General features: G+C 48.4%; 7 protein-coding genes across 7 annotated transcripts; 3 read left to right on the top strand and 4 right to left on the bottom strand.

Moving 5' to 3' along the window:
* Positions 1-131: 131 nt before the first annotated feature.
* N7477_002814 (uncharacterized protein) lies at positions 132-413 on the top strand (the record flags this gene model as incomplete). Its single annotated transcript, XM_056964477.1, has 1 exon — positions 132-413. The coding sequence occupies one exon, from the start codon at positions 132-134 to the stop codon at positions 411-413; it is 282 nt and encodes a 93-aa protein (XP_056824430.1).
* Positions 414-984: 571 nt separating this feature from the next.
* clrD (uncharacterized protein) lies at positions 985-2,477 on the bottom strand (the record flags this gene model as incomplete). Its single annotated transcript, XM_056964476.1, has 4 exons — positions 985-1,131; positions 1,202-1,473; positions 1,543-1,969; positions 2,043-2,477. 4 exons carry the CDS (start codon positions 2,475-2,477, stop codon positions 985-987), a joined length of 1,281 nt encoding a protein of 426 aa, XP_056824429.1.
* Positions 2,478-5,963: 3,486 nt separating this feature from the next.
* Positions 5,964-9,268, bottom strand: kin1 (putative serine/threonine protein kinase Kin1; the record flags this gene model as incomplete). Its single annotated transcript, XM_056964475.1, has 4 exons — positions 5,964-7,903; positions 7,959-8,109; positions 8,147-8,588; positions 8,712-9,268. The coding sequence occupies 4 exons, from the start codon at positions 9,266-9,268 to the stop codon at positions 5,964-5,966; spliced, it is 3,090 nt and encodes a 1,029-aa protein (XP_056824428.1).
* A 656-nt stretch (positions 9,269-9,924) lies between these two features.
* N7477_002811 (putative zinc metallopeptidase) lies at positions 9,925-11,316 on the bottom strand (the record flags this gene model as incomplete). The annotated part of the gene is made up of 1 exon (XM_056964474.1): positions 9,925-11,316. One exon carries the CDS (start codon positions 11,314-11,316, stop codon positions 9,925-9,927), a length of 1,392 nt encoding a protein of 463 aa, XP_056824427.1.
* A 471-nt stretch (positions 11,317-11,787) lies between these two features.
* N7477_002810 (phosphoketolase family protein) lies at positions 11,788-14,232 on the bottom strand (the record flags this gene model as incomplete). Its single annotated transcript, XM_056964473.1, has 1 exon — positions 11,788-14,232. The coding sequence occupies one exon, from the start codon at positions 14,230-14,232 to the stop codon at positions 11,788-11,790; it is 2,445 nt and encodes an 814-aa protein (XP_056824426.1).
* Positions 14,233-20,606: 6,374 nt separating this feature from the next.
* N7477_002809 (FAD binding domain protein) lies at positions 20,607-22,117 on the top strand (the record flags this gene model as incomplete). The annotated part of the gene is made up of 5 exons (XM_056964472.1): positions 20,607-20,785; positions 20,840-21,039; positions 21,306-21,462; positions 21,679-21,901; positions 21,950-22,117. 5 exons carry the CDS (start codon positions 20,607-20,609, stop codon positions 22,115-22,117), a joined length of 927 nt encoding a protein of 308 aa, XP_056824425.1.
* Positions 22,118-22,897: 780 nt separating this feature from the next.
* On the top strand, positions 22,898-24,835 carry N7477_002808 (glycosyltransferase family 2 protein; the record flags this gene model as incomplete). The annotated part of the gene is made up of 2 exons (XM_056964471.1): positions 22,898-24,275; positions 24,330-24,835. The coding sequence occupies 2 exons, from the start codon at positions 22,898-22,900 to the stop codon at positions 24,833-24,835; spliced, it is 1,884 nt and encodes a 627-aa protein (XP_056824424.1).
* Between the last annotated feature and the right edge of the window lie 221 nt (positions 24,836-25,056).

Raw genomic sequence — 25,056 nt, 5'->3', positions numbered from 1 at the left:
TACCACCTCTTCAACCTCTCCTTCTATCCGCACTCGCATAAATCCGAATCCGACGATACACACCTCTTAGGCTCCGCCCAATGTGGCCATAGCATCTTGCCTGTGCCGTGCTCCGCGGCCGATCATCACTCATGATCGTACGCCGCCGTCCCTCGGCAGTCGACATGGCGCTGAACGAGGAGCGATCCCGCTGTGACGAAGATGCGATCGAACGTGCGGGTTTGGATCTCATGGAACCCCGCCCCGTGGATATGAAGGGCGATGTACCCGCTTTCCATGCGTTGGGTCCGACGTCGCGGCCGCGCAGTATTGGCGCTGAGAGTCGTGAGAGTCGAGAGAGTCGGGAGGTGCCTGTTCAGCAGCCGCGGTTTGTCATGGGTGGGATTTTTGAGGTGATGGAGGGGCGTGCATAAATCTGCGCTCTGCTCTGCTCTGCTCTGCTCTGCCACTTACATTCATTTCTATATTTTCCTGTGTCTGGAAGGGAGTTACATTTTGGAGTGTTCTGAGTTTGCTGGGAGGGGTTCCGTCTGGATTTGGTCGAGAACCTGTAAAACGTTTGGGAATTGTATAGCCGGGCGTTGATATGGAAACTACTGCGTTGGTTACCACATTGTACAGAGATTGAGTCCTTCAGCGGTATCTGGACTCTCTCAATATACTACGCTCTCTGTGCAATAAATTTCTTCGAGCGTGCACGCTCTATTGAGACCTATGGATGTTCTGGTATTCTTTTGCTATTTCATCTACCTGAAGGAAATGATATTTGTAGGGTATCGTATGGTAAATGCGGGTCGCCCCTTCATGGGGACATAATACAAGTGCATAATCGTTGAGTTTGTATCGAAACGTAGCCGCGTTTCGAGAGATCGCTAGGAATGCTTAGAATGGGAACCCCGGCGCTCCTGTCATGCAAGGTGTAGGAAACCAAAAAAAGGTACATGTGAGAGGCAAAATGAGAGGTCTGGGCCTGAGCCTGGGCTTTTAGACCTTACGACCCTTTTTGCGGGCATTAGGCCATAGCTGGCCGCGGCAGTTGCGCTCTCCGCAAAGACATTGGACAGCATTGGGGTCGATCTTGTTGTTACCGTCCCAATTTGGGTTGTAGTCAAATGTTAGCTCGGTCTTCGGCTGAATGTTGCGGAGAGCGAAAAAAAGCCAGGTAATAGACGAGATGATCGGCGTGGTTCGTAGTGTAAACGGGGGCAATTATGCAATTAGGATTGCAAGAATGGTTCATGAACCGTGTGGGAGAGCCGAATTTTTGACCATCCACCACGTAGAAGTCATCAAAGTCTTCGCCATACTCCGCGATCACAGCGCCATCGTTCCGATTGTGGTCGAGAGTGAATAGATACGATTGATTTTTTTCGTCTGTGTTCTCGCGGGCGTCGGCTTCTTTCTTACTGATTACCTCTCCAAGGTAGATGTCAATAAATTGACCGGCGACGATCGGGTCTGGGGAGCAAAGACCTAAGTGAAACAATTAGTCTGTGGAAGTGAGAGAGATGGCTCTCAGGAAAGTCGGGTATTGACGCCTACCGAGACCACGGACTCCAGTGTCAAAGATTTGAAGTCTAACACTCCGCCCTCGCTGGACGACTGTGTTCCAGCATTTACCTTTACACCCACAAGCTTCATTGCACTCCAGGATCCGGGGGTGACGCTTTCGCTTGAGGAAATCTGACCCAAGGACGATTTTGTCATGAACTCTTCGATAGGTCGAGATCGGCTTATCTTCGTCCTCTTCCATCTCGATGCAGTCGCACGACTCAGGATCACAGGGACCATTGCAGGTGCATCCTGCGTTGAATGCGGGGTCCGCACGAGTAATGCCATCCTGCAATTTGTACTCATTCAGGAAACCAAAGTTGGCTGATAGCATCGCAACTTGCTCGTCGTCCATATCGAGCGAGACTTCTGGTCCACTAATGCGCTTCAGCTTTTGGTTCAATTCATAGCGCAACGCCTGTGCCGGGGTAATCGAAGTATGGGGCATATGTCTCAGGCGCGATTGCAAACGAGATAATGCTTCGGTCTACCTTGCGCGCATGAGGGTAAGCCCGCAAAGCTGCCTTTTGACGCTCTTCGGCGTCGGTCGGGAACCGATGGTCCCAGGAACCATCGCGAGGAGAATCAACCGACTTCAGCGTCTTGATCAGCTTCTGCTGTCGTTGAGACGGCGACGGGATGACCACTTCAATATTGGCACTCGGGGCAGGGCTTGGAGTCATGAGCCTGCTTGAAGGCTGGACCTTCGGAATTGACAGCTTGTTTTGATGACCAGTCAATTTGTTTTGAGTCAATTGAGAAGGAAGCGAAATCTCCTCTGAAGAACTATCATCGATCGTCCGCTTGTGCGGTAGGCGGAGTGTCGAAGATGGGCGACGTGATGAACTCGTCACATGTGAGTGATCCTCTTTGGTAGGTGAGAACGTTGGCTGAAGCCATGATCCCAAATTAGCGAGTACTCCCATATTTGACGCGAAAAACGCGTCGTAATTGATCGCGTGCCGGGTGGATGCGCTGGGAGGGGTATAAAAAGAAACGTGACGCGCAAATAGAAGGATTGAGATCAGGAAGATCGAAAACAGAAAATAAAATTGCGAAGAGCCAAGTGGAAGGCAAATTCTGAAGAATGCGGGCAGTTGAAAACTAGCCCTAGTCTTGCGGAGAATGGGGATGAAACTTGAGATGGGGATGGGATGAGGAGGATAGGATACTGGCAATCGCGTGTCGAATGGGGAAGCAACGGGTGAGGAAAAGCTTACCAGACTCTCTGTCTCCGACTCCGTGTCGCCGGTAAGGTCATAAAAGACTGGCGCCGGACGGTGCTCGGGGGGCCCCATCCAGACCGAAACGAGCGGCCATAGTCATGGCGGACGAGGCGTCTAGAGTCTAGACACTCATCCGGGGGCGAGGGACGCTCGTGGGGGCGAATGGGTCAGAAGGCGGGATGCGGACGGGTTGCCGATAACAAAAGAACACAGAAAGAGAGGCGGGTCGGGACACCCGGACGACTAGGACTCAGGAGTCAGGAGGAGTTACGGGGTGCAGGAACCCAAGGGCCGCGTCAGAGACACAACGGGGAAAACTTCCAGTCGCCTCGATCAGATCGAGGAAGCTAGCGTGAGTGAGAGAGGGCCAAACAGGCAACAGAATCACCTAGGACAGGAGACTCCACAGCTACAAGTTCACAGTGTGAAGAGTGGCGGCGATGCAGAAGAGACGACTACCGCGCCACCGGTCTGTGGTTGGCCCCCTTTGCTTAGTCATACAACATATTGTATAATGAAAAGTTCATTATAACTATAGAACTTCACGCAGTCACGTATATAGGCTTAATATGATCTCAAAAGCGCATAGAAGGTAGACGAATGGTTTGGCGTGGAACCACATTGTCTTTCAGTGAACTTTCGCCGGCTTGACGTGGAGCTGCAGTCTGGATGCTCTGATTGAGGAATCTTGATTGGACGGGAAAGGGATTGTCAGAACCGGGCCAACGGAAGCATTTGCCCGTCTAACTGGAGCGGGTTTGCTGGTAGCTTCCTGTGGCTTATGCTCCTGAACTCCATCGGGCCGCTTTGGGACCCCATGTCACAGGCCAGTACGGAAGAATTCGTGTGCCATTCAGAAAAGTTCTAAACTGAGGAAAGAAAGAGAAAAGAGAGAGAAAGAGAACAACTACGAAACAATAAACTCCCCCCCCCCAATGTCCCCTTCGGGACTAGCTCACCACACGTGACCTTTCCTCGAACCATGCGTCACACCCCACATGAAATTTATAAACAAATAAAGTATATCACGTTAATATATGGACTTTTCTTGCTAGACTGAGATAATTTTTCGGACAAGTTCAAGGGCGTGGGAGAGCTTCTAGGAGCCTTGGGAGATTAGGTACGTAACATGTCAGGCAAATTAGGCCAATTCCGGTGTCGGCAAACTAGTCATTTACGGAAGAAGTCGGTCTCGCTTGATTTTGTCCAATGAGGTCTTTCGCAAGCGCTGACTAATCAATATATGCTCTCAGCCTATTTGATACATTTGGATATTCTAGTAGGCCCAAAATACGGTCTATATTATTATTACATTGAGTGGTGTCAGCCCAGAATGGAAAGTGAAGGCGCTGGAGCTTTTTGTACGCTCGCCTAGGGATATATATAGATATCACGTGATTCCATATATAATGTTCGTCAATATCTTAATAGCTTTGAGTTCGTAAGTAGAACCCTAACTGTATTCTGAACCAGTTGGCTGTATTGAATTGGCTCCAAACAAGATAGAATCGGGTGTCAAGTTGCATTGGATTAAGCTGAAAAATGGTGGGCGCCGGAGTGAGCCCCAAAATGAGCGAGCCGGAAGTGAGTCCAAAGTGAGATGGCTTCCTTCAAGGCATGATTCCTCTACCAGACGGGATCCTAATTTTGACTAATATATCTTATTCTATTTTATATCTTCCCAGCTATGGATACATCTGATTATTTCCTCCCCATGCTGCGTTAAGGTCGCTGCGTGGGCTTTGGATGGTGATGGGGGCGATGCGCCCACTGCTTAGGCGGTGACACCCCGTGATGGACCCTGACAATAGGCGGCATTGCCGAGAGTGGTGCCTGTACTCATGTCGATATAGGCGGCACAGAGCCCGCAGTTCAGGAACCCCCCAACCTCTAGAAATTTTGAACTTTAGAAATTGAGAAATCAAAAATTGCGATTCAAAAAAAGAACAATAGTTATAATGACGACGATGATGATAACAAAGCAATGATCGATTTCCATTTGGAGTCCATGCACCGATGATTTTAGTATCATAAGACGCGTTCGAGTGATGACTAGCGAGCGAAACCCCTCTGCAAGCACGCCTGGGCGATCATGCCTGCGATCCCGAGAGTGCCCAACTGGCAGTCAACCTCCGCCGGCCGCAACATCTATGCAATTGCTTCGAGCCTCCCACCCGCGGTTTTGAACCACGTCTATCGCTCAAATTCCAAGAATACTTTAAGGGATGGCGCGTTGATTCACTGTTAAGTTGACAAAATTATAAATGAAAGAATGATCACCGAAGTTAGTGAAGCTAGAGGCGTGCTTTAGCACCGAAGTCAACGGCCTCAAGTTCAGGGTCCATCGATTGTTCAATTCAAGCCGCGATAGCCTCATTTGTAAATTTTTGTTTGGAGACCTTGACGAACGTCCACTATTCCAATTCTCGTGTGATCGTTTCCAAAATCACTGCTCCGCTTACCTGAACAAATGTTCGGCTCATTTGAGTACTATTCTCGAGGGAGCATCCATACAAGGGGTTGAGTGAAAGGCAGGGCTGCCCTGGGCGTACTAGAACTGCTTTGTCACCATTCGGCCAAAGAGAGCATCAACAGATTGGCGTTGACATGCTCCGGGTCCGTTAGTTATACCATGACACAATATGCCATACACCAGGGCTACGTACGGATCTACAGTAGAGCTTTGGGTAATCTCCGGCATTAACAGCATCACATTTTTGCATAGACGGGACACTCATGATCAAATATTCCACAAACTATACAACGCGATTCCCGGCCTCGCCGCAGATAAACCGAGGACAGGCAAAATCTAAGAAAGAGAAAGGAAACCATGAAACGAGACATCATCATCTCTAATGTACACCATGAAGATCGAGGGCTTGTCTAGGCCAACGATGCGTGCTGGGGTAGATGAGCGGGAGCGAACAGAGATGGATGCTGACTAAAATGATAGGGCTAATGCTGAATGGCAAATGGGACTTATGAAAAGCCGGAAGTCCATGGCATGCAAAAATGAGCTGAAGCGACAGATGAACGCTCGCGCGGATGAGTCATAGACTAATGTACCTAAAAGACAGATAAAATGTAGACACAGACGCAAAAGCTTGAGTAAAGCGCCCTTCTGGGGAATTCGATGGTTTTTGGATCCCTGTTCATTGACTTCGAGGGCCAGGTAAGGAGGTCGACTCATAGGCGTAGGGCATCGAGGATCTTCTTTGCCATCTCTCGGTACTGCCACATGCCACCTGAGACCTTCTTGAACTGGATGCCATGCAATGAAAAGAGGGGGACCTTCACAATGAGAATTTCAAATCGAAGCACCAGGTTCTCTCCGGTGTCGCTTTGGACGCGAGTGGTGGTCTCTCCAACCACTCGGTCGCCAACAGCGCTCTGATTATGTTCCCGGGCAACATATTCCTCAGAACCATCCGAGTTCGTAGTGAAGCTGTGATCTGGCGCGGCCTGGCTGCGGCGTTGAGATCTGTTCTGAGTCGAACGGCTGTCATCCCGGCTGTCATCCTGCCCGAGAAGTCCGCCAAAGCTGATTCTCCGGCGGTGAGAAATCTGTCCCTGTCGATCCGGACTGGGTGGGCTCATATCAACCACCTTCTCTAGGTCAATGCTTGGGGCATGGAGGCAGCTGAAACCGCCTTTGATCTCGACATAGTCCACCGCTAGTTGTTTAAGCACGCGGATGATGTCGGCCCGAATAAGGGGCAAGGGCTTGCTGCTGGTCGTGGAAACACTGAAGAGGCCCTTGAGGTAAACTGGCTTGGACAAATCTTCACCTTCGTTTGCACTTTCCAATGCGGTTCCTGCCCCAGAGATGTCCGCATCGGTCTCTTCTGGGACATTTGCTTCCCGAGCCGCCTCCCGTCGTTGACGACGAGCTTGAATACTTTCACGGCGAGCATGACCTAGCGACATGGTTCGGGCTGTGTGCGTACGGCCACCAGTCCCAGGAATGGTCTCCTTGGGCGCAACCTGGTCGGACCCGCTGGTTGAAGGGGGTTGATGCTCTGCATCCAGCGTATCAACATCGCTCCTGCGAGCTGCTCTCCGGGGTCGGTAGTCAGCGGAGTTGACACTGGTGGATCGGCCCAAAAACTTGTTTGAAGAGGAAGTCTGGTCGGTGGAACCAGGAGCAGCAAGGAACTCTTGTTGCGGCTGGCTCCCCCCAGTAGGAATAGAGCCGGGGGACGGCTCGGCCCGTCGGGTTCGTCGCACACTGAAACCTCGGTGGAGGGGAGAAGCCGAGTCGGCAGGGGGTTGAACATGCAAGATTGGAGTGTTGGGGGTACTGGTGCGCTCTCGTTCGTGTTCACGACTGCGATCCTTAGTTCTGCGAGTGCTGAAGCGTCTCAAAAGACCGGCAGCAGCGCTCTCCTTCTTTGCGGGAGTCTCGGGTTGCGAGGAAATTGGCATTGCGTGCGTAGAAGGCGACGAAGTATGAAGGTGCTTCATGCCCTCAGTGACTTCATCTTCACCGTGGGTCCGGGCCCGCGGGCGAGACCGGCGACCAGTGTCCTTGTCTCCCGGGAGTTGATACTGATTGGTGTGAGCAGCCTCAGGAGCGGTCGGAGCAGACAACTCAGATACATGAACATCGGCGGTAGTGGGACGAATGCCAAGGGCACCCGGTCGAGCGTCGGCGCGCTCACGATCGATCTTTTCTTTGACGAGATGATAAATGGAGACCAGAGGGCTATATGCATTCAAGGGGTCATTGCCCAGCTGAATTGCCTCCATCGAGGGTGCTGATAGTGTATCGCGACTAGCGGCAGAGTTGCGGCGCTTGTAGAAGTCAAAGACGCCGCGCTTTTTCTCGGCTTGGCTGAAAACGGGCTGTTCACGGTGGTTGTTTCGCACAGCGTTTCGATATTCCTCCGATTCCAATGTCTTGGTCAATTGGGCCGTGATATATTCCGGGGGGCCGAAATCAAAGCCCGTCATTTTTTCGATCACCTCCTGGTCCAGTGGGAGCTGTAGAGGCTCTCTGTGGGGAAGGAAATTCTCTGGTGGTGCGCTGAAGCCCTTGTTCATCCAGGGGTGGTTCATAATTTCGTTCAAGCTGGCACGCTGCTTGGGATCCGTAACAAGCATGCGCGAGATGATGTGGCGACATTCTTAATTCTGTTAGCATCTAATTGAGTATGGAAGATATTGCAGCGCTCAGCTTACCTGTCGAGAGACCCGGTGGGTACTCCACAACACCCTTCTTGATCTTGGCATGCAGCTGAGGCATGCTCTGGTCGTCGAAGGGCACCTTGCCGCAAACTAGAACGTAGAGCACAATTCCGAAACTCCAAACATCTACTTCAGGGCCAGTATACTGTCTTGCTTGAAGCAGTTCTGGGGCTGCAAAGTACAGACTGCCACAGAACGTCTTCAGAAGGCTTCTCGGCGAAAAACAGATTGCTGAGACCAAAGTCGATGATTTTGATATCACCTGTCTTGCTGATCAGGATGTTTTCGATCTTCAAGTCTCGGTGGACAATGCTGTTTCGGTGGCAGTAATCTAGCGCGCTGGCAATCTGGCGGGCGAACTTGCGGGCCTGCTTCTCCTTCAATTTGCCGTGAGAGATGATGTAATCCAGCATTTGACCTCCGTTGACATATTCAAAGAGCATGTACCAATGATAGGTAGTTCGCACCACATCTCGCATGCCGCAGATATAAGGATGGCTAGTGAGGCTGACGATAGCTGCTTCTCGAGCCGTTCGAATTTCCTTTGAGCGATCCGCCCTTCTCGGATTCGCGACTATTGCGGTGCTCCTCGGTTGAAAGTCTCGGGACGATCTTGACAGCGACCTGCGATGGGGGTTAGTACTTGTGGAATTTACCATGAAGCTCGATATATCTATATCAAGCCGCCATTTACGAGGGTGTTTACCTGCTCTCCAGTCTCCATGTTTTTCGCCAGCTTCACTTTACCCATGCTGCCCGCACCAATCGTCTTTCCCAGGGCCCACTGGCCTGTCGGCGTCGTGATTGTTGTACGGCGCCGGGGCTGTGCTGCAGCGGTCGGGGTCCTGATGCGTTTCGGTCGCATGCTGCGACGAGTCAGCAGCACGATCCGGCGCAACTGTCCCAGTCATATCACTTCTTTCTCGCTGATGAGATTGTGTTGAGGGATTTCTTTGGTGTCGTCGGGTGGATTCGGCCCGGGTCGCGGTTGATGGGCGTTCCTGCGAGCGCTCAGAGGAAGGATCACGACGCGACGGAATCCTAGCAACATTGGAAGCCTCGAAGTCCCGACGGGCTACGCTTTCGAGCGCAGCGTAGTTGGAAGGCGGGCGGCGGTCATGAGAAGGGGTTTTCGAGTGTGAATACTGATTCTGTGGAGGGGGCTGGGACGAGTTGGACGATCGGACCGCCACACTGCGTGTGCGATGGGGGAGATCGGTCTGAGCAGGCCGGGGAGGACGGGAAGATGTTGAATGACTGCGCACGACCGTCGGCGAAGTCGACGCTGGAGCCGGGGCCGACATCGCGACCGGAGGCGAATGGTGCTGCAGCGGTCAAGTTTGCCTTAAGCCAGGGCGGGGACGTGGCCAGAGAAAGCCCCACGAGACAAGAATCAAGCAGGAATGGAATGCAAATATGGCAAAGAATGAAACAACGGACACGGCAAGGATGAAAGGAGGCGGGAGGGGTCCGAGGTAGATGAGATGAGGGGGTGGAAGGAGAGAGATGGAGTTTCTGGGATGGATGCGGCGGAGTTCTGTACAGGAAGGCGACAGGGGCCCTGTCGCGCAGAAGGCTGATACCCAAATTGTATTTGAGGTCGTGGTTTCACTTGGGCTCTCTGCTGTCTCACCTTCGATCTCTCTTGGTCTGGTTCCAAGATCTTTCCACTATTTGACTCTATACCCGACAGGAACGCCCATGACATAATCGATCCACGCGTCAGGCACCAAAAAGCGCTCGTTGGTGCCTGGTGATACCCTTGGGTTGCACTGCTGGCCCCGGGTGCGCTTCCCTATACTGGCTATTAATCTATCCACACTACTGATCACGCCCCTGAGATGCGGAGAGCTGACACCCGCCATCTGGTCTCCGATCTGGGGATGCTATCACGTGATAGTTACTATTAATATCCCACGAACGGTGACGATGTTCGGAGTGTATAGTATAATGTAACAGTTCACAAACACTGATATATAGCCTCTGCGTCGCGATTGACTCCAGGCGGGACTTTCGATCGGCCATTAATCACCAAGTCTCTGTTGATGCGCCCGGGAGGATCCCACACAATCTCTGCCACGTTTCTGCGAGGGCGTAATGTGCCACACCCTGTTTCGTCTCTGTCGCGAAATATTATAAAATCTGCACGATCGCCTTTGTTCACTGCCAGGCTCTTCTTTGAAGATGATAGACCAATTGAAGCTCGAGCCCGCGTTGACACGCATTCGTACAAAAGCTCCGCATCGGCTTGCGTTCCTGCCTGATATACGCCAACCCCTAAACAAGCCAAGAACAATGGATCTGCAGAGCCCCACGGAGTGAAAGCATTCCCGACGTTGTTCACGCCCATGACCACATCTAATCCGTACTTGCGAATCATCTCAGGTACGTCGAGGGTGCCTCTAGGCTTCCCTTGATTCTGCGGAGAAGCAGCCATGTACAGATCGCTGGTTGGCAAGCCAACGAAACTGACAGGGAGATCCTCTTCGTGAATGATGCGAGAGATCTCGGTCCATTCTTCTTCTTTGAATAGGGATAATCGTGTGCAATGTCCGAGCATCACACGCTTGGTGGTCGAGGTCGTAGTCCAGCCTCGCTGTTTGAGGGCCTCTAGAAGATACCAAACCAGGGCTTCCTTCTTTGGGTCAAGATAGTAGTCGAGATGAAAATCAAGATGCTTCTCAAGCTGCAAAGCTTGGTCAACTGCCCAATTGATGTTCTTCTTGGCAGCCTCGATGCTTGACTCGACATAAGGCGTTGTTCCGATGACGTCTATTTGAGGATATTCGGCGAGGGCTTTCTCAACGAGGGCCAGATTCTCCTCTCCAAAGTCACTTGAAAAAATAGGGTCTTGGGCAAAGCATACGATCTGGATTTCGCAAGCATTGCTCCATTGGTCTTTGAGCGTTACTCCTGCGTCCAAGCACATCAGTTGTACAGTGTGATCGATCTCGACAAATGCCCTCATGGCTGTCACTCCCGACGCAACGGACTCTGCAAGTAGCCATTCTCCTCTGGTCAAGAGATCTGACCGTGTAAAGCTTGCCTTGGCTTCGGTGGTGAAAGACAGCGCTTCGTGAAATGTACCGGCGGAAGGAAGAAGATGGGAATATTTAGATGCACTGTGGACAAATGCTTTGTCCAGGTGAATGTGTGGATGGGCCAGGGCTGGCAAAAGTAGAGGAGGCTGAGAGGGTTCATTGTGGGGAAGATCGTGCGGAGTGATGGATGCGACGGTGCCTTGACAGGTATCTGATGAATATTGAACGTTGATGTCGTAGGTGTGAGATGAACCAGTCAGTCTGACACCCTTGATAGACCCAAGCCTGTCGCTCAATCTCAATGGTGGCATTTGAGCTGCACAGGGTAGTTGCAAGATATGGTGAATGTCATCTTGCGGGTTTTACCTTCTCCACCTTGAACCCCGCGGAGATGCCCGATGTTCTTATCAGGATTTCAAGATAATCAATTTTCAAGTGCAATTTAATTCCATTTTGATGAGCTGTCACGTTCATTTACATGTTATCCTTTTTTTTGACTTCTTTTGGAAATCTATAAGCTGAGTTTTGAAATCATCTGTATACCCAACACTTACGAGGGTAGCGAATGCTCTGTATTATGGAATTAGTGTGAGGGCTCCAAGCTTCAAGCTACTACTCGGCTTTCAGTGAAAGCTTTACCGGGTGAAAGAGTTGAGATCGTAAATCGTTGATATTGCTTCCATGTTTGCTGCAATTTAGTCAAAATTAAGTACATATCCCATGCCACCCTCATGTTAGAGACAACCACCATTAAGCTCCTTAGCGATACCACGAAAGACTTCTCAGGTCTTCTTAGAATAAGGCCAAGCCCAATTCCGAATGTAATCGGGATCAATCCCATTGTTGAAGGCCTCACTCTTACCTGCAAGCTGGAGGTTGATCAACTTCTCCCGAACACCCGCAGCCGTATTGCCCAAAGAAGGAACCAAGTCAATCGCATCAATGGCAAGACTGTATCGATCGGTTCCATTGCGCATAGCTAGCTCAAATGGCGTATCGATGTTACCCTTCTCCTTGTAACCGCGCACATGCAGGTTGTGCTGACCAGGCCTCTTGTAGGTCAACCGGTGGATGAGCCAGGGATACGAGTGGAAGTTGAACACAATTGGTTTATTGTCCGTGAAAATGGCTTTCCACTTCCGGTCGGGCATACCGTGAGGGTGGTGGATACGAGAGATCAATCGGAACAAGTCCACAACATTGACAAAGCGGACTTTGAGATCGGGAAGGTACTCGCGCAACAGTGCGGTAGCTGCCAGGGCTTCGTGAGTCGAGACATCGCCGCAGGATGCTATGACAACATCAGGCTCGCAGCCTTGATCATTGCTTGCCCATTCCCAGATTCCGAGACCCTTAGTGCAGTGGTCGACGGCATCATCCATGCTGAGGAATTGGATGTGCTCCTGTTTGTCGGCGACGACGACGTTCACGTAGTTGACACTGCGAAGGCAGTGGTCCATTACTGAGAGGAGCGTGTTGCCGTCAGGAGGAAGGTAGATTCGAACAACTTGTGGGCTCTTGTTGGCGACTACGTCAAGGAACCCAGGATCCTGGTGAGTGAACCCATTGTGATCTTGTCTCCAGACAGTGGCGGTGAGGAGAATGTTGAGAGAGGCGACCTTGGCACGCCATTCGACCTCGAGACACTTTTCGATCCACTTGCAGTGCTGGTTGACCATGGAATCAATGACGTGAATGAAAGGCTCGTAGCTGTTAAGTATTCCATGACGACCAGACAGGATGTAGCCCTCGAGCCATCCTTCGCAAGTGTGCTCGCTGAGAATCTCCATCACACGTCCATCGGGAGAAAGATTTCCACCGTCCTTGTCTTCTTCAAAGTAGTCACCCATCCAGACCTTCTTTCCTGCTTTGTAAACTTCTGAGAGCTTGTTGGACTCGGTCTCATCAGGACCAAAGAGGCGGAAGTTGGTCTTGTTCTTGGCGACAATATCACGCAGGAATCCAGCCATGTTGGCCATGCCTCCCTTGATTGTCTGTCCTGGCACGATATCTTTGAAGCCATATTCCCGGAAGTCATTCATAATGAGCGGCTTGCGCAGAAGACCGCCGTTACCAACGGGGTTGGCACTCATGCGGAAGTTACCGGTGGGAGCAAGCTCTTTGAGCTCCGGAATCAATTTTCCATTTTTGTCAAACAGCTCTTCCGGCTTGTAACCCTTCATCCAGTCCTCCAGCACCTTCAAGTGCGCCGGGTTGGTGCGGACGTCAGTGATGGGAATCTGGTGTGCGCGCCAGAAGCCTTCAAGGTATTTTCCATCAATCTCGCGAGGAGCACTCCATCCCTTCGGAGAGCGAAGAATAATCATCGGCCATTGTGGGCGGAACGGCTTCTTGGATGAGCGCGCTTGCTGTTGATACTCTCTGATCTCCTGCACACACTTCTCAAGGGTAGTAGCCATGGCTTGATGCATGCTGTCAAAGTCGCTACCTTCCACGAAGTAAGGCTTCCAGCCGTAACCGACAAAAAGATTTGTCAGCTCATCATGACTGATTCGAGCAAGAACGGTTGGGTTATTGATCTTGTAACCATTGAGGTGAAGAACCGGGAGGACAGCACCATCCACGCAGGGATTGAGGAATTTGGTACTGTGCCAGCTAGTTGCGAGTGGGCCAGTCTCAGCCTCTCCATCTCCAACCATGGTCAATGTAATGAGGTTTGGGTTATCGAAAACGGTTCCGAAGGCATGAGAGATTGAGTATCCCAGCTCACCACCCTCGTGGATGCTACCAGGAGTCTCAGGAGTTGCGTGACTGCCGATACCGCCCGGGAAAGAGAATTGCTTGAAGAATCTCTGCATCCCCTCCGCATCCTCGCTCTTGTCGGGATAGACTTCAGAGTAGACACCCTCCAGATACGACTGGGAGATGATTCCTGGGGCACCGTGTCCGGGGCCCGAAATGAAGAGGACATCCAGTTCGTACTTCTTGATGAGGCGGTTCATGTGGATCCATGTGAATGACTGACCAGCATCTGATCCCCAGTGACCCAAAAGTCGGGCCTTGAGATGTTCCAATTTCAACGGCTCTTTGAGGAGTGGGTTGTCTCGAAGATACAGCATACCAAGACAGAGGTACATGCTAGCACGGAAATACTCGTTCATCTTGCGGACTTCATCGGAGCTGAGAGGCTTCCCCTGCAGAGTTGAGCGAGCCTGTCCATATGCAGAGATGCTCTTGGCATCAGCGCCACCAGCCTGAGATGCCATGGCCAATGGATTGTGTGAGGGAACAAAGGTCGAAAACAAGTGGAAGAATCAAGTATGTAAAGGAAGTGAGAGGAGGGAGACAGGAAAATGAGGCTGCCGAGAAGCCGAAGGTAGCACTAACAAGGCAGATAAACTCGAATGATTCATGATGGAGATACTTCGTACCTTTCCCTGCTTTTATGAAAGTGAATGTGGAGCTAGAGCCAACCTTTGGTGGAGTGGTCTGACACCTGCATTGTATGATGCTCGGGCAACAGTCAATGACGTGTAGTTGGTCGATGAACACACCACAATCTGTTAGTGGCACCTACCGGTCCACCCTACAATCATGACTGGAAGATCAAGTCTATCAAAGCGACCGTCAGATCTCGAAATCATTCATTATTCCCGACATGCTAAATGACTCTTGAGTCAGGATCAGATTGGCCCATCTCGCATGGGCGCATCGCTTACTCCGGACCATCCCGCTCCCATCCGAATTGCTTCATTTCACGCGGCCACTCCTCTGGACATTATGGATTGGCCCACATGAACTGATCTAGATGATTTTTGCCCATTAATATTTGCGAAATCTTTGAGTGGATCTAGCTAACACGCTTAAGCGACGCGAAGCGAGTGACCATTGATCCTTGACGTCGAGTAACAAGGATAACTATGCGGGTGAAAGTGCCTGAACACCAGAGCACCTGGGCCCGTGGCGATCCAATCACATATCTAAAGTCCAGCACATTGGCCTTTCCCCTCATCCAGCGTCACTGAGATTGAGAGGTACGTGAAATGTCAGGCATTGGGTCTAGATCAAAAAAGGGTGGCTTCGTTTCTAGTCGTGCCTACCGTAATTACAATATGGCAATCAACTTGTCAATCGATTAACCATTGTTTATGAAGTGATCAATTGATTCCCTAATGGTACTTCCTGACCAGCCCCCACTTGGGCTCAGACACCGGGGCCTTTTCGCTTTTGACTTCTCTATTTTACTGTCGGAGTCCCAAACATCAAGTGGTGATCTCAAGCATAAAGAACTAGAGGAAGCTGCGGGCAGATTATTAGATGTTTCCGTTGAGAGCATGCCGGAAAAAGCCAATACTGGCGTGCTCTGGAAGGTGGCAAGTCCGGACATTGATTGCTACCAATTCCTTGGACTTCGAGCACCTCGCCTTCAATTGTAGATCAAGGGCAGTGTACAGCCAGTAGACCTTAGAATGCTGAACAAGCACGGTGGAGAACTTTGAGATTGCCGATCGACCTTCCAAGGTTCCAGGTCGGCGGGGCAGTACGGATAATGCATCTCCGAGATCTCAATTAATTTCACCAAGCTTCGGAACTAAGCCATCGATTATAGGCATTCAAAATGGGTCAAGGGGCATTCTGGAAGCCAAGAAAAACATTGCTGTATTATAAACGGATTCCGGGGTGGATTGTGTAGCTGACTTCGAGGCCGATCATTCATGTACCTAACAAATAATAGTCCCGTAGCATACCCACACCGCTTCGGGTGTTGGTCCGCCAGGGCCCAACACAATTCCATAGCCCAACACACATCTTGAAGCTATTCACACCCATTATTCCTCCACCCACCATGAATTCTTCGTATATCGCCATTGAGCAACGTATCCAGGCCGCGTGTGAAGCCGCCAGAAGTCGAAAAGACGCCAAAATCACCGCGCTGGCGCGCGAATTCGACGTTCCCGTGACCCGGCTACGGGCGCGTCTCCATAGTCGGCCGTCTCGTTCATAGCGTGCTATCACCACTAAGCGCCTTGATGCCTCGCAAGAGGCAGCATTGATCAGCTGGATCAATACGCTTGATAGTCTCCACGTTCCACCTACCGCGCGTATGGTTGAAGCGAGTGCGAATGCGATAATCGAGGGAGATGGGGGAACACCGGTTAATAAGATATGAGTGTACGAATTCATGAAGCGCCTCCCCGATAGGCTTTATTAGGTGAAATACAAGCCAGCGGAGAAGGCAAGGATCGAGGCTAAGGATATTAGTATCCTATAAGCCTGATATAATTATCTTAAGCTATATATAAAGCGAATCCCGCTATCGAATATCTATAATTTCGATAAGACTGGCTTCTAGCTTAGTCAGGGGAAGCCTCAAAAGGTTATTAGCTATAATAAACATCGCACGAGGCTATTCGCAAGCGAACGAGGTAATCTCCTGACCGGCATTAAGTGTATAGCTGCCGATAGATAGCTTATAGAGCTATACTTTATTGCACTAGGTGTGGTGCACCTCGAGCGATAGTATAATAACGACACACTTCTAGATAAATCACGAATTACAGTATCGCCGTCTGGATATTCGAATAATATCCTTATAGTTAATTAGCTTCGCTTCTTCTAGCAACATACCTATCATCGGGCTCGTGGTAGTCAAAGGTTATTACTTTTCGATAGTCATAGCTCGCATCTTACCTAGGAATTCCTCGACCTCTGCGAATAATAGAATATTATCGCCTTTGTCTTCCCTCCGTATACCACGCATATTATCTAGCCTCTCGATAGAAGCCCATTTCGAGCCTTAAAGGAGAGATTCCGTGCGAAGAATAATATAATTGCGCAGTGGGGTGGAGATACGAAGGATATTGCTGTCTTCTTTCGCGAGATTACTAGGATTCGGCAGCAAGCTATAACATCTCGCACTATTCGGAAGGCATTTACTGATCGCGGTATCTATCTATTTAATCCAGATCCAACTATTTAACATCTCGATGCTATAAGATCACCTACGCCAGAGCTTTATTGGCCCGACGGGGATACTCCGCCGCCTCAATCATCCAGTTTACCCAATTCCCCGCCAAAATCTACGACCCAGGCACGCCGTATATAAGGGAAAATATCTAGGATAGCTAAGCATAAGGCTATAAACCCAGATATCGGCCGGCAGATCGATAGGCTTTCCCGCTATATTGTCCAGATAGCAGAGGAGATCAGCCTTCTAAAGTCTACTATTCAGCACCAGCTACCGCCTATGCCTTCAAATGCTCGCAAATCACAGAGGCATGTCGGCAAATTCGGAGCCATAACCACAAAGGATGCGAGACGCCGGACTTCGACAAGGAAGGACAAAGATCATGCGGTAAGTGTGCGGAGAGGGAAGAAGGTGGCGCCTCTAAGCTTATTTTTGACCCCTAAATCGGCTACGGACGAGGTTAAAAATATAGAGACACCAAGTAGGATGACTATGGCGCCTAATTATCAATTTAATAAGGGATATCTATAGGTGTGGAGGGAATAATAGGTGTGAATAGCTTCAAGATGTGTGTTGGGCTATGGAATTGTGTTGGGCCCTGGCGGACCAACACCCGAAGCGGTGTGGGTATGCTACGGGACTATTAGTCTGTCCCTTGCTTGGGCTGTGCTTCGGGAACGAAGCCGACTGTAGCCACGAAACATATCGCGCGACCAAGGATTCGTGGCAGGCGTGTAGCTCATCAGGTCATCAGGTCAGGGGTCGACCTGATGACCCACATTTGGTTATATCTGGTAATTACTAGTAGGCTACATAGTAATTTTAAAAAAAAATTAAAATTCCTAATTTGGTCATATGATCACGAAAAGCTCATCAGGTCGAAATTGGACCCACTTTTTTGACCTGATGAGCTTTTTGTAGTCACTACTAGTAGTGACTAGATAAATGGATTTTTTTATAATTTATCAAAAAAGTGTGTGACCTGATGACCTGATAACCTATATTTAGTTATAACTAGTAGTTATAAGAAGAATCTAGAAAGACTAGAATTTAATTAGTCTTTTCCAGTAAAAATATATTTTAGTCTCTATATATAAATTCTATTTGAAGACTATATATATATATATATATATATATTTATTTAAAGGTAATATCTATAAGAAAAAGATATTAATAGCTTAATTAGGCTACTAGTAATAACTGGAAATCATAAAAAGAATCTTGGAAAACTAGAATTTAATTAGTCTTTTCTAGTAAAAATATATTTTAGTCTCTATATAAATTCTATTTAAAGACTATATAAAGATATATATATATATATATTTAAAGGTAATATCTATAAGAAAAAGATATTAATAGCTTAATTAGGCTACTGGTAATAACTAGAAATTATAAAAAGAATCAAGGAAAACTAGAATTCAATTAGTCTTTTCTAGTAAATATATATTTTAATCTCTATATAAATTATATTTATTGGAATATAGACTAATGCTACATAGAAAGATCTATCCTTATATTCAACATATAAGACCAGATTGTATTGATCACGTGACCAGATTTTTTTCCTTCTATCAAAATGATATTTTGACCACTTCTGATTCTGGTCCGCGGCCCTCTCCCGAATGATAGGCAGGACCATTTTCCTTCAGAGGTAAATGGTCCGCCTTCAGGCATGAATGGTCCGTTCCTTCGGAGGTGCCTTCGGGCATATCTTGCCTGCGGACTTCGACCATGGTCTTCGGACCTCGGTGAACAGACTTCGACCTTCGGTCCCCTTAAGGATAGGCGGACCACTTTCCCCGGCATACATAGCCTGATACTGCGGGGAAGCTTTCGGGGTGGCTAAAACCGTCGATCCTTGACATTATTCTTTTGGGTTTTCTTCGGTTCCCTTCTTTGCCACCTTTATTATGTTGCTGCCTAGTATTTGTATAACATTCTAGATATCATTTCTAGGCTATCCTAGCCTATAAATATGTCCCTCCTTTCTAGCAGAAAGAATCAAGTCAGTTCTACTTTCCTGAAGTTATTTTCCACTTTCCAAAAGTCATCTCTACCTTCTTCCTTTGATCCTCAGGACTGTGGTTCTGCCTTCGTTTAGGCTATATCTGCTTATAGTCTATCCTATGACCTTTGACCTTCTACCTTTGTCTGGCACCGACTGACCTAGCCGGACTAAGGTTGATCCCACGGACTTAAGGGGCCACGATCTGCTTCGTGGTAGCTTTCCCCTTATATCCCAACAATATTTAAAGACTATATATAGATATATATATAGAGAGATATATAGAGAGATATATAGATATATAGAGAAATTTAAAGGTAATATCTATAAGAAAAAGATATTAATACCTTAATTAAGCTACTAGTAGTAATTAAAAATATAGTTTTATTAGATAATTACTTATTAGTAGTTTATTTATATTATTTATCCTTACTAGAAAAGACTATTCCTTTCTAAAAATAGATAAATACCTTAGTCTTTTAAAGATTTATAGTCTTTATAGAATAGGAATTACTAGCCTATTTATATTACTTATTCTTACTAGAAGAGATTACTCCTTTCTAGAAATAGATAAATACCTTACTATAGTCCTTTAAACCTTTATAAATGCCTTAGTCCTTTAAAGGTTTATAGTCTTTATGAATAGGAATTACTAGCCTATTTATATTACTTATCCTTTCTTATCCTTACTAGTAATTACTAGTTATAACTAAATATAGGTTATCAGGTCATCAGGTCACACACTTTTTTGATAAATAATAAAAAAAATCCATTTATCTAGTCACTACTAGTAGTGACTACGAAAAGCTCATCAGGTCAAAAAAGTGGGTCTAATTTCGACCTGATGAGCTTTTCGTGATCACATGACAAATAGAGGAGTTTCAGAATTTTCATTTTAAGGTATAAACTACTAGTAATTACTAGTAATCACCGGGTATAACCAAATGTGGGTCATCAGGTCATCAGGTCACCTGGTGACCTGATGACCTGATGAGCTACATACCCGTTCGTGGCCACGACTCAACTGTATCTATGATTGATTCAATATTATCTAATCAAAAGAGACACGAATCTATATGCACAAAGCTACGATCCTGAAAGTGCCAACCTCACCCCGCCGGCAGGCGTCCGACTCATATGGTCCTGCACGGCTGCCAAGCCGATCGTCGATCCCCGAAAGTATGCACCAGCCTCTAACAATTCGAGCCATGCGAGAACAGGGCACCATTAAAGGTAGATCCACCAAGGCGCAATGAATGATGCCATTCAATGCCCACTCAAATGGAGAGGGCCCCGGCCTTGAGGGATGAAACTTCTACTAACTTCAAAAATGCTGTCTTGTCAGACTTTCAAAACAGGACTAATCTCCGGATTACTAGCGACCACATCAACAGTGCAAGCTAGTCAGGACCATGCCTGCAAATGTTCTCCTGGCGACGATTGCTGGCCCTCTGTTGCCACCTGGAACGCCTTCAATGAATCTATCGGTGGGCGTCTCATTAGAACAGTGCCTCTGGCAACTCCGTGTCATACCCCAAACTATGACGGAGACAGGTGCGAAATGTTGAGAAATAGCTGGAATCAGACATATGAACAGTATGACGATGTTCCCTTGTTTACAGCATATGTTTTAAGACTCTTTCAGTTACCAATCGCCTTCCTCTATAATGGCACCATTTTTTACCAACGGAACTTGCGACCCATTCCACCCGGTCTCAAAACCGTGTACAACTGGAAACCTTGTTCACTATGCAGTGAACGTCTCGCAGCCTGAGCATGTCTCGAAAGCAATGATGTTTGCAACAACGCATCAAATTCGCTTTGTCGTCCGTACCACTGGCCACGAGTAGGAACTAGCAGAAAATTAGCGCCAAATCGAGTTTTTGCTGATTTACTATAGCTACAACGGGAAATCCACAGGGGCTGGTGCTCTGGCTGTCTGGATGCACAACCTCAAAGACGGTTATATCAAAGATCATAATGATAAACACTACCGAGGAAAACCTGCGAAGCTTGGCGCCTGCATCCAAGGCATCGAAGCCTACCGCATAGCAGATGCCCATGGTCTGCGGATTCTCAGTGGAGCCTGCCCGAGCGTGGGTATCACGGGCGGATACAGTCAGGGCGGTGGCCATTCGATGCTCACTCAGTCCACGATACGGTCTCGTCGCAGATCAAGTGCTCGAGTGGGAAGTGATTGACGGTACAGGCAAGTTTATCGTAGCTACCCGCGAACAGAACAGTGATCTTTACTGGGCTTTGAGTTGGGGGGGGTGGCGGTGGAACCTATGGCGTCGTCTGGTTAATGATATCTAAAGCGCATCAAGGTGGACCTGTCTCGGGTCTAAACTTGACTATTTCGACAGAAAACAACTCAGACGACCTAACCTACAAAGCTTTAGAGCTCTATAACTCTCAGCTATCCGCTATTGTGGATAAAGGTATCATAAGCATGGGATCTATCTCGAACACTTCTTTCCAAATTTCTCCTATGACCGCTCCGGATATCCCAGTCGAGAAGCTGTAAAGCATCACAGGGCCATTGCGCGAGGGATTAGATAAACTGGGAGTTCAATACACCTAGAACTCGGAGCAGTTTGAATCCTATCTTGACGAGTTTGATGCAATGATGCGATCGGTTACAGTCGGCGTTGCACAGTACGGAAGCTAGTTGATCCCACAATCGGTCGTACTGGGTAAGAGCGATGATCTCACCGATGCTATTCGATATATCGTCAGTAATGGAGGAAAAATTAGTCTTAATGGTATGAATGTCTCCAAAAATGTCTCTGATGATGTTGACAATGCCGTCCTTACTGCCCGGCGGGATGCTATTACACATGCATATCTCAAGACCCCGTGGAAATTCAACAGCCCCGAGGAGATGCTTTCCAACCAAAACAAAAATGACACGGGATTTTGTTCCTCAATTGCAGAATTTGGCCCAGCCTATCTGAATGAAGTGCGTCTTGCCTGTGTCAGCGCAAGAGAAGTTGCTAACCAATTTTAGGCCGATTTCCGCCAACCTAACTGGAAGACTGCTTTTTATGGAGATAACTACGAGGCTTTGCGCCAAATCAAAGCAAAATACGATCCCCACAGCATCTTCTATGGGGTGACCGCAGTTGGCTCTGATGAGTGGATTGTCTCGCCTCGTGGATGTATGTGCAGAGCATAGAGTCAAGCCCGAACGAGTGCGATAATTCAAAGAAGGCGATGAAGCAAAAGCAAGAAAGATCAATATCACAATGTTCAATCTACTCACAATCTATACTTAGAATGCTAAGAATAGGCTTCAGAGCTTAGGCTTCAGAGCTTAGCGTCCCTTGATCAAGTATTTGCATCGGCACTGTAGGTTCCTTGCGCTTATCCATCTCGTCACAAGGAATGAAGAACCGAAAGATATGCATAAATTGCCCTTTTACGTCTAAATTTGTATTAAAGCTTGAAAACAAATGGGGCATGCGGAGAAATTTCTGACAGGCGTTCATCCCCACACAGCATTTTTTGGTCCACTTGAATGATCCTGTGTGGCGAGTCTTCCGCCCATTTCCCCTCGTGCCTCCATATCAGCGCATATTACAAGAGTATCCAGCAAGCCTCTCAAACTCTAGGACATCATGATCTTCAACAACGATAAAGGTAGCGGTGTGCGTTTATCCGGGAAGCCGCGGAGTAAAGCTTCGGTAACGGTTCGCTCCGGGCCCGACTCCACACTGTGGCTGAGGCCAGAGCGATCTAAACCGACGCCGCTTCAAGAAGCGCACAAACACGCCTTAGTTTCCCCCTTTTCGTGTGGCTAATTTCTACCCCTGTCTCAAATCAATCCTCAAAAAGAGAATGAAGCCATTGCAAGGTCTATGATGGCTGAAAGCTGATGTAACGACATTTGATTCCGAATCTGCCACACCACGTTTCGTTTCCCTGTGGCTTTTGGAGGGTTCAGTCTGCGAAGATAATGGGGAAAATGAAGTACGATATCCAAGAGCTGGCTCAGGATCAGCGAGTTCTGAAAGGTCAGCGGTATCAAAAATTTGTTTACTACGCGGCCCAAACGGGAATATGGATCGGCCATCTGTATTTCACTTTGCGCTTACTTTCGGTCCTGTGTAGTCCATCATGGACCTGGCCGGTATGGACATTACTTTTAGTTGAAGGAGTATTTTGGCGTGAGTTTCCTTGCTTCAACACATTGACAGACAATTCATCTGAACTTATCATAGATTTGTCTCGAAAAGAGCAGCTCCGGGCTGTTGCCGCAGGAAATGTTCCGCATGATGGTCCTCGCAAAAGACTCAGACTCATGAGCAATATTGACCTGCCTCGTGTGGATGTTTTACTGCCCTGCTGTGGTGAGGAGGTTGGTGTGATCATGGATACTGTGCACGCAGCTTGTAACCTTGACTATCCGATCTCTCAATTCCGAGTTCTGGTACTTGATGACGGCGGTTCAAACATACTCGAGAAAGCTGTGAGCGAAACGCGATCGCAATGGCCACAGCTCTCATATCACTCCCGCGGCAGACAGTCTGGCCAAGTATTTGCCAAATCCGGGAACCTGAACTACGCCCTGAGCACATTGCAACAAGAGTACCAGCCAGAGTTCTGCGCCGTGCTGGATGCTGACTCTATCCCAGAGCCGCAATTTCTCCGCGCGACACTCCCTCATCTACTTTTGAGCCCGGAGTCGGCCTTAGTCTCTACACGGCAGTATTTCTCGAACCTGCCAAAGGGGGACCCGCTTTCCCAGACTCGCAGCCATTTCTACACGTGCCAGAATGCCGATCTGGATGTTCTCGGTCGTGCTATTGACGCAGGGTCCGGGGCAGTGTTCAGAAGAAAAGCGATCATGGACGTAGGCATGTATCCGACCTACTCCTTCTCTGAGGATTGGCAGTTGTCCCAGATACTGCATGGCATGGGGTACCGTACTATACAAGTACAGGAACCCCTTCAATTTGGTCTTGTTCCGACGTCTCTTAGTGGCCATGCTGCTCAAAGAAAGCGATGGAATATCGGGCACGCCCAGCAAGTTCCAGCTATGCTCTCAGTTGGCAGCAATAAGTTCTCTGGACTTCTTCGATTTAATATCGCGTTGGATGGAGCGGGCATCATCTTTGGAGAGATATGCTGTCTCTTTGGGTTTGCTGCTGTTCCTTTCCTGTTGGTCGTCGGTCAGCAAATTCCTGGCCCTTTTCCAGCATTGATCCAGCTTCAATTTGTCCTGGCTCTCGGCCATGTCGCCTCGATGTGGATATACGAGTATCTGCAGGCTGTAGCTACCGGGTTCCAAAGTGCACCATTCGCTCACTTGGAAAACAAGTGGCTTGCTAGTGGTACGTGCATACGCTCATTCTAGAACAAGCTGTGGCTAAATTCAAATTCTACAGAGAGTATTTGGGGTGTCATACGCTTTTATTTACTGTCAAGCAAACCAAAGGGATCGTTCGTTACTGGAAGCAGTGTCAATTCTTGGAATCGTATCACAACCATGTCTTTGGTCACGAAGCTCCGTCGAGACTTATGGGACAATGGCGTGTTCTACAACGTGATTATACTTCTTGCTACCCTATGGGCAATCTTCCACTCGCTTTCTACCGCCATATCCATGCATCATGACGGCTTGGTCGAATACTTGCTTACTACAATTGCCTGGCCCCCATTGCTGCATGCATGCTATTTGTCTCTAAAAAGCCATTGGGTGCCAGTGTCATATATGCTTAACCCTCCACATTATCCTGACCGTAAGTCTCAGACTCACCGATCTGAAAAGGTGTCGAATTCCGAAGCCGTGGATGAGGTCGAGTCGCGATTGCGGCAAGGGATGAGAAGTGTCAGTCGAGATATGCTTCATTTGAGCCACAAAATTAACGTTAGGGATGATGCTGAATCCTAGATCAAGATAGGATACAAAAATGTCTCATATACTTGTAATGCTTTGGCTTCGTCATCAAAGATCAAATCCAGCGTCTTCGGCATGTCGCCCCCGTGAACTAAGCTAGTCAGATGAACGTGGACCCCCCTCGTTCAAAATGCCACTCCTTAAATTCGAGGGATTATAGATGCGCCCGAGTAAATGCGGTAATGTTTGTGTTAACCCTGGGCCGATGAATAATC

The sequence above is a fragment of the Penicillium maclennaniae genome, assembly GCF_028827695.1.
Source record: "Penicillium maclennaniae strain IBT 15551 chromosome Unknown utg000003l:1.0-5670915.0:1.0-5674809.0, whole genome shotgun sequence".
Lineage (NCBI taxonomy): Eukaryota > Fungi > Ascomycota > Eurotiomycetes > Eurotiales > Aspergillaceae > Penicillium > Penicillium maclennaniae.
This window is presented reverse-complemented; position numbering and strand designations above follow the sequence as displayed.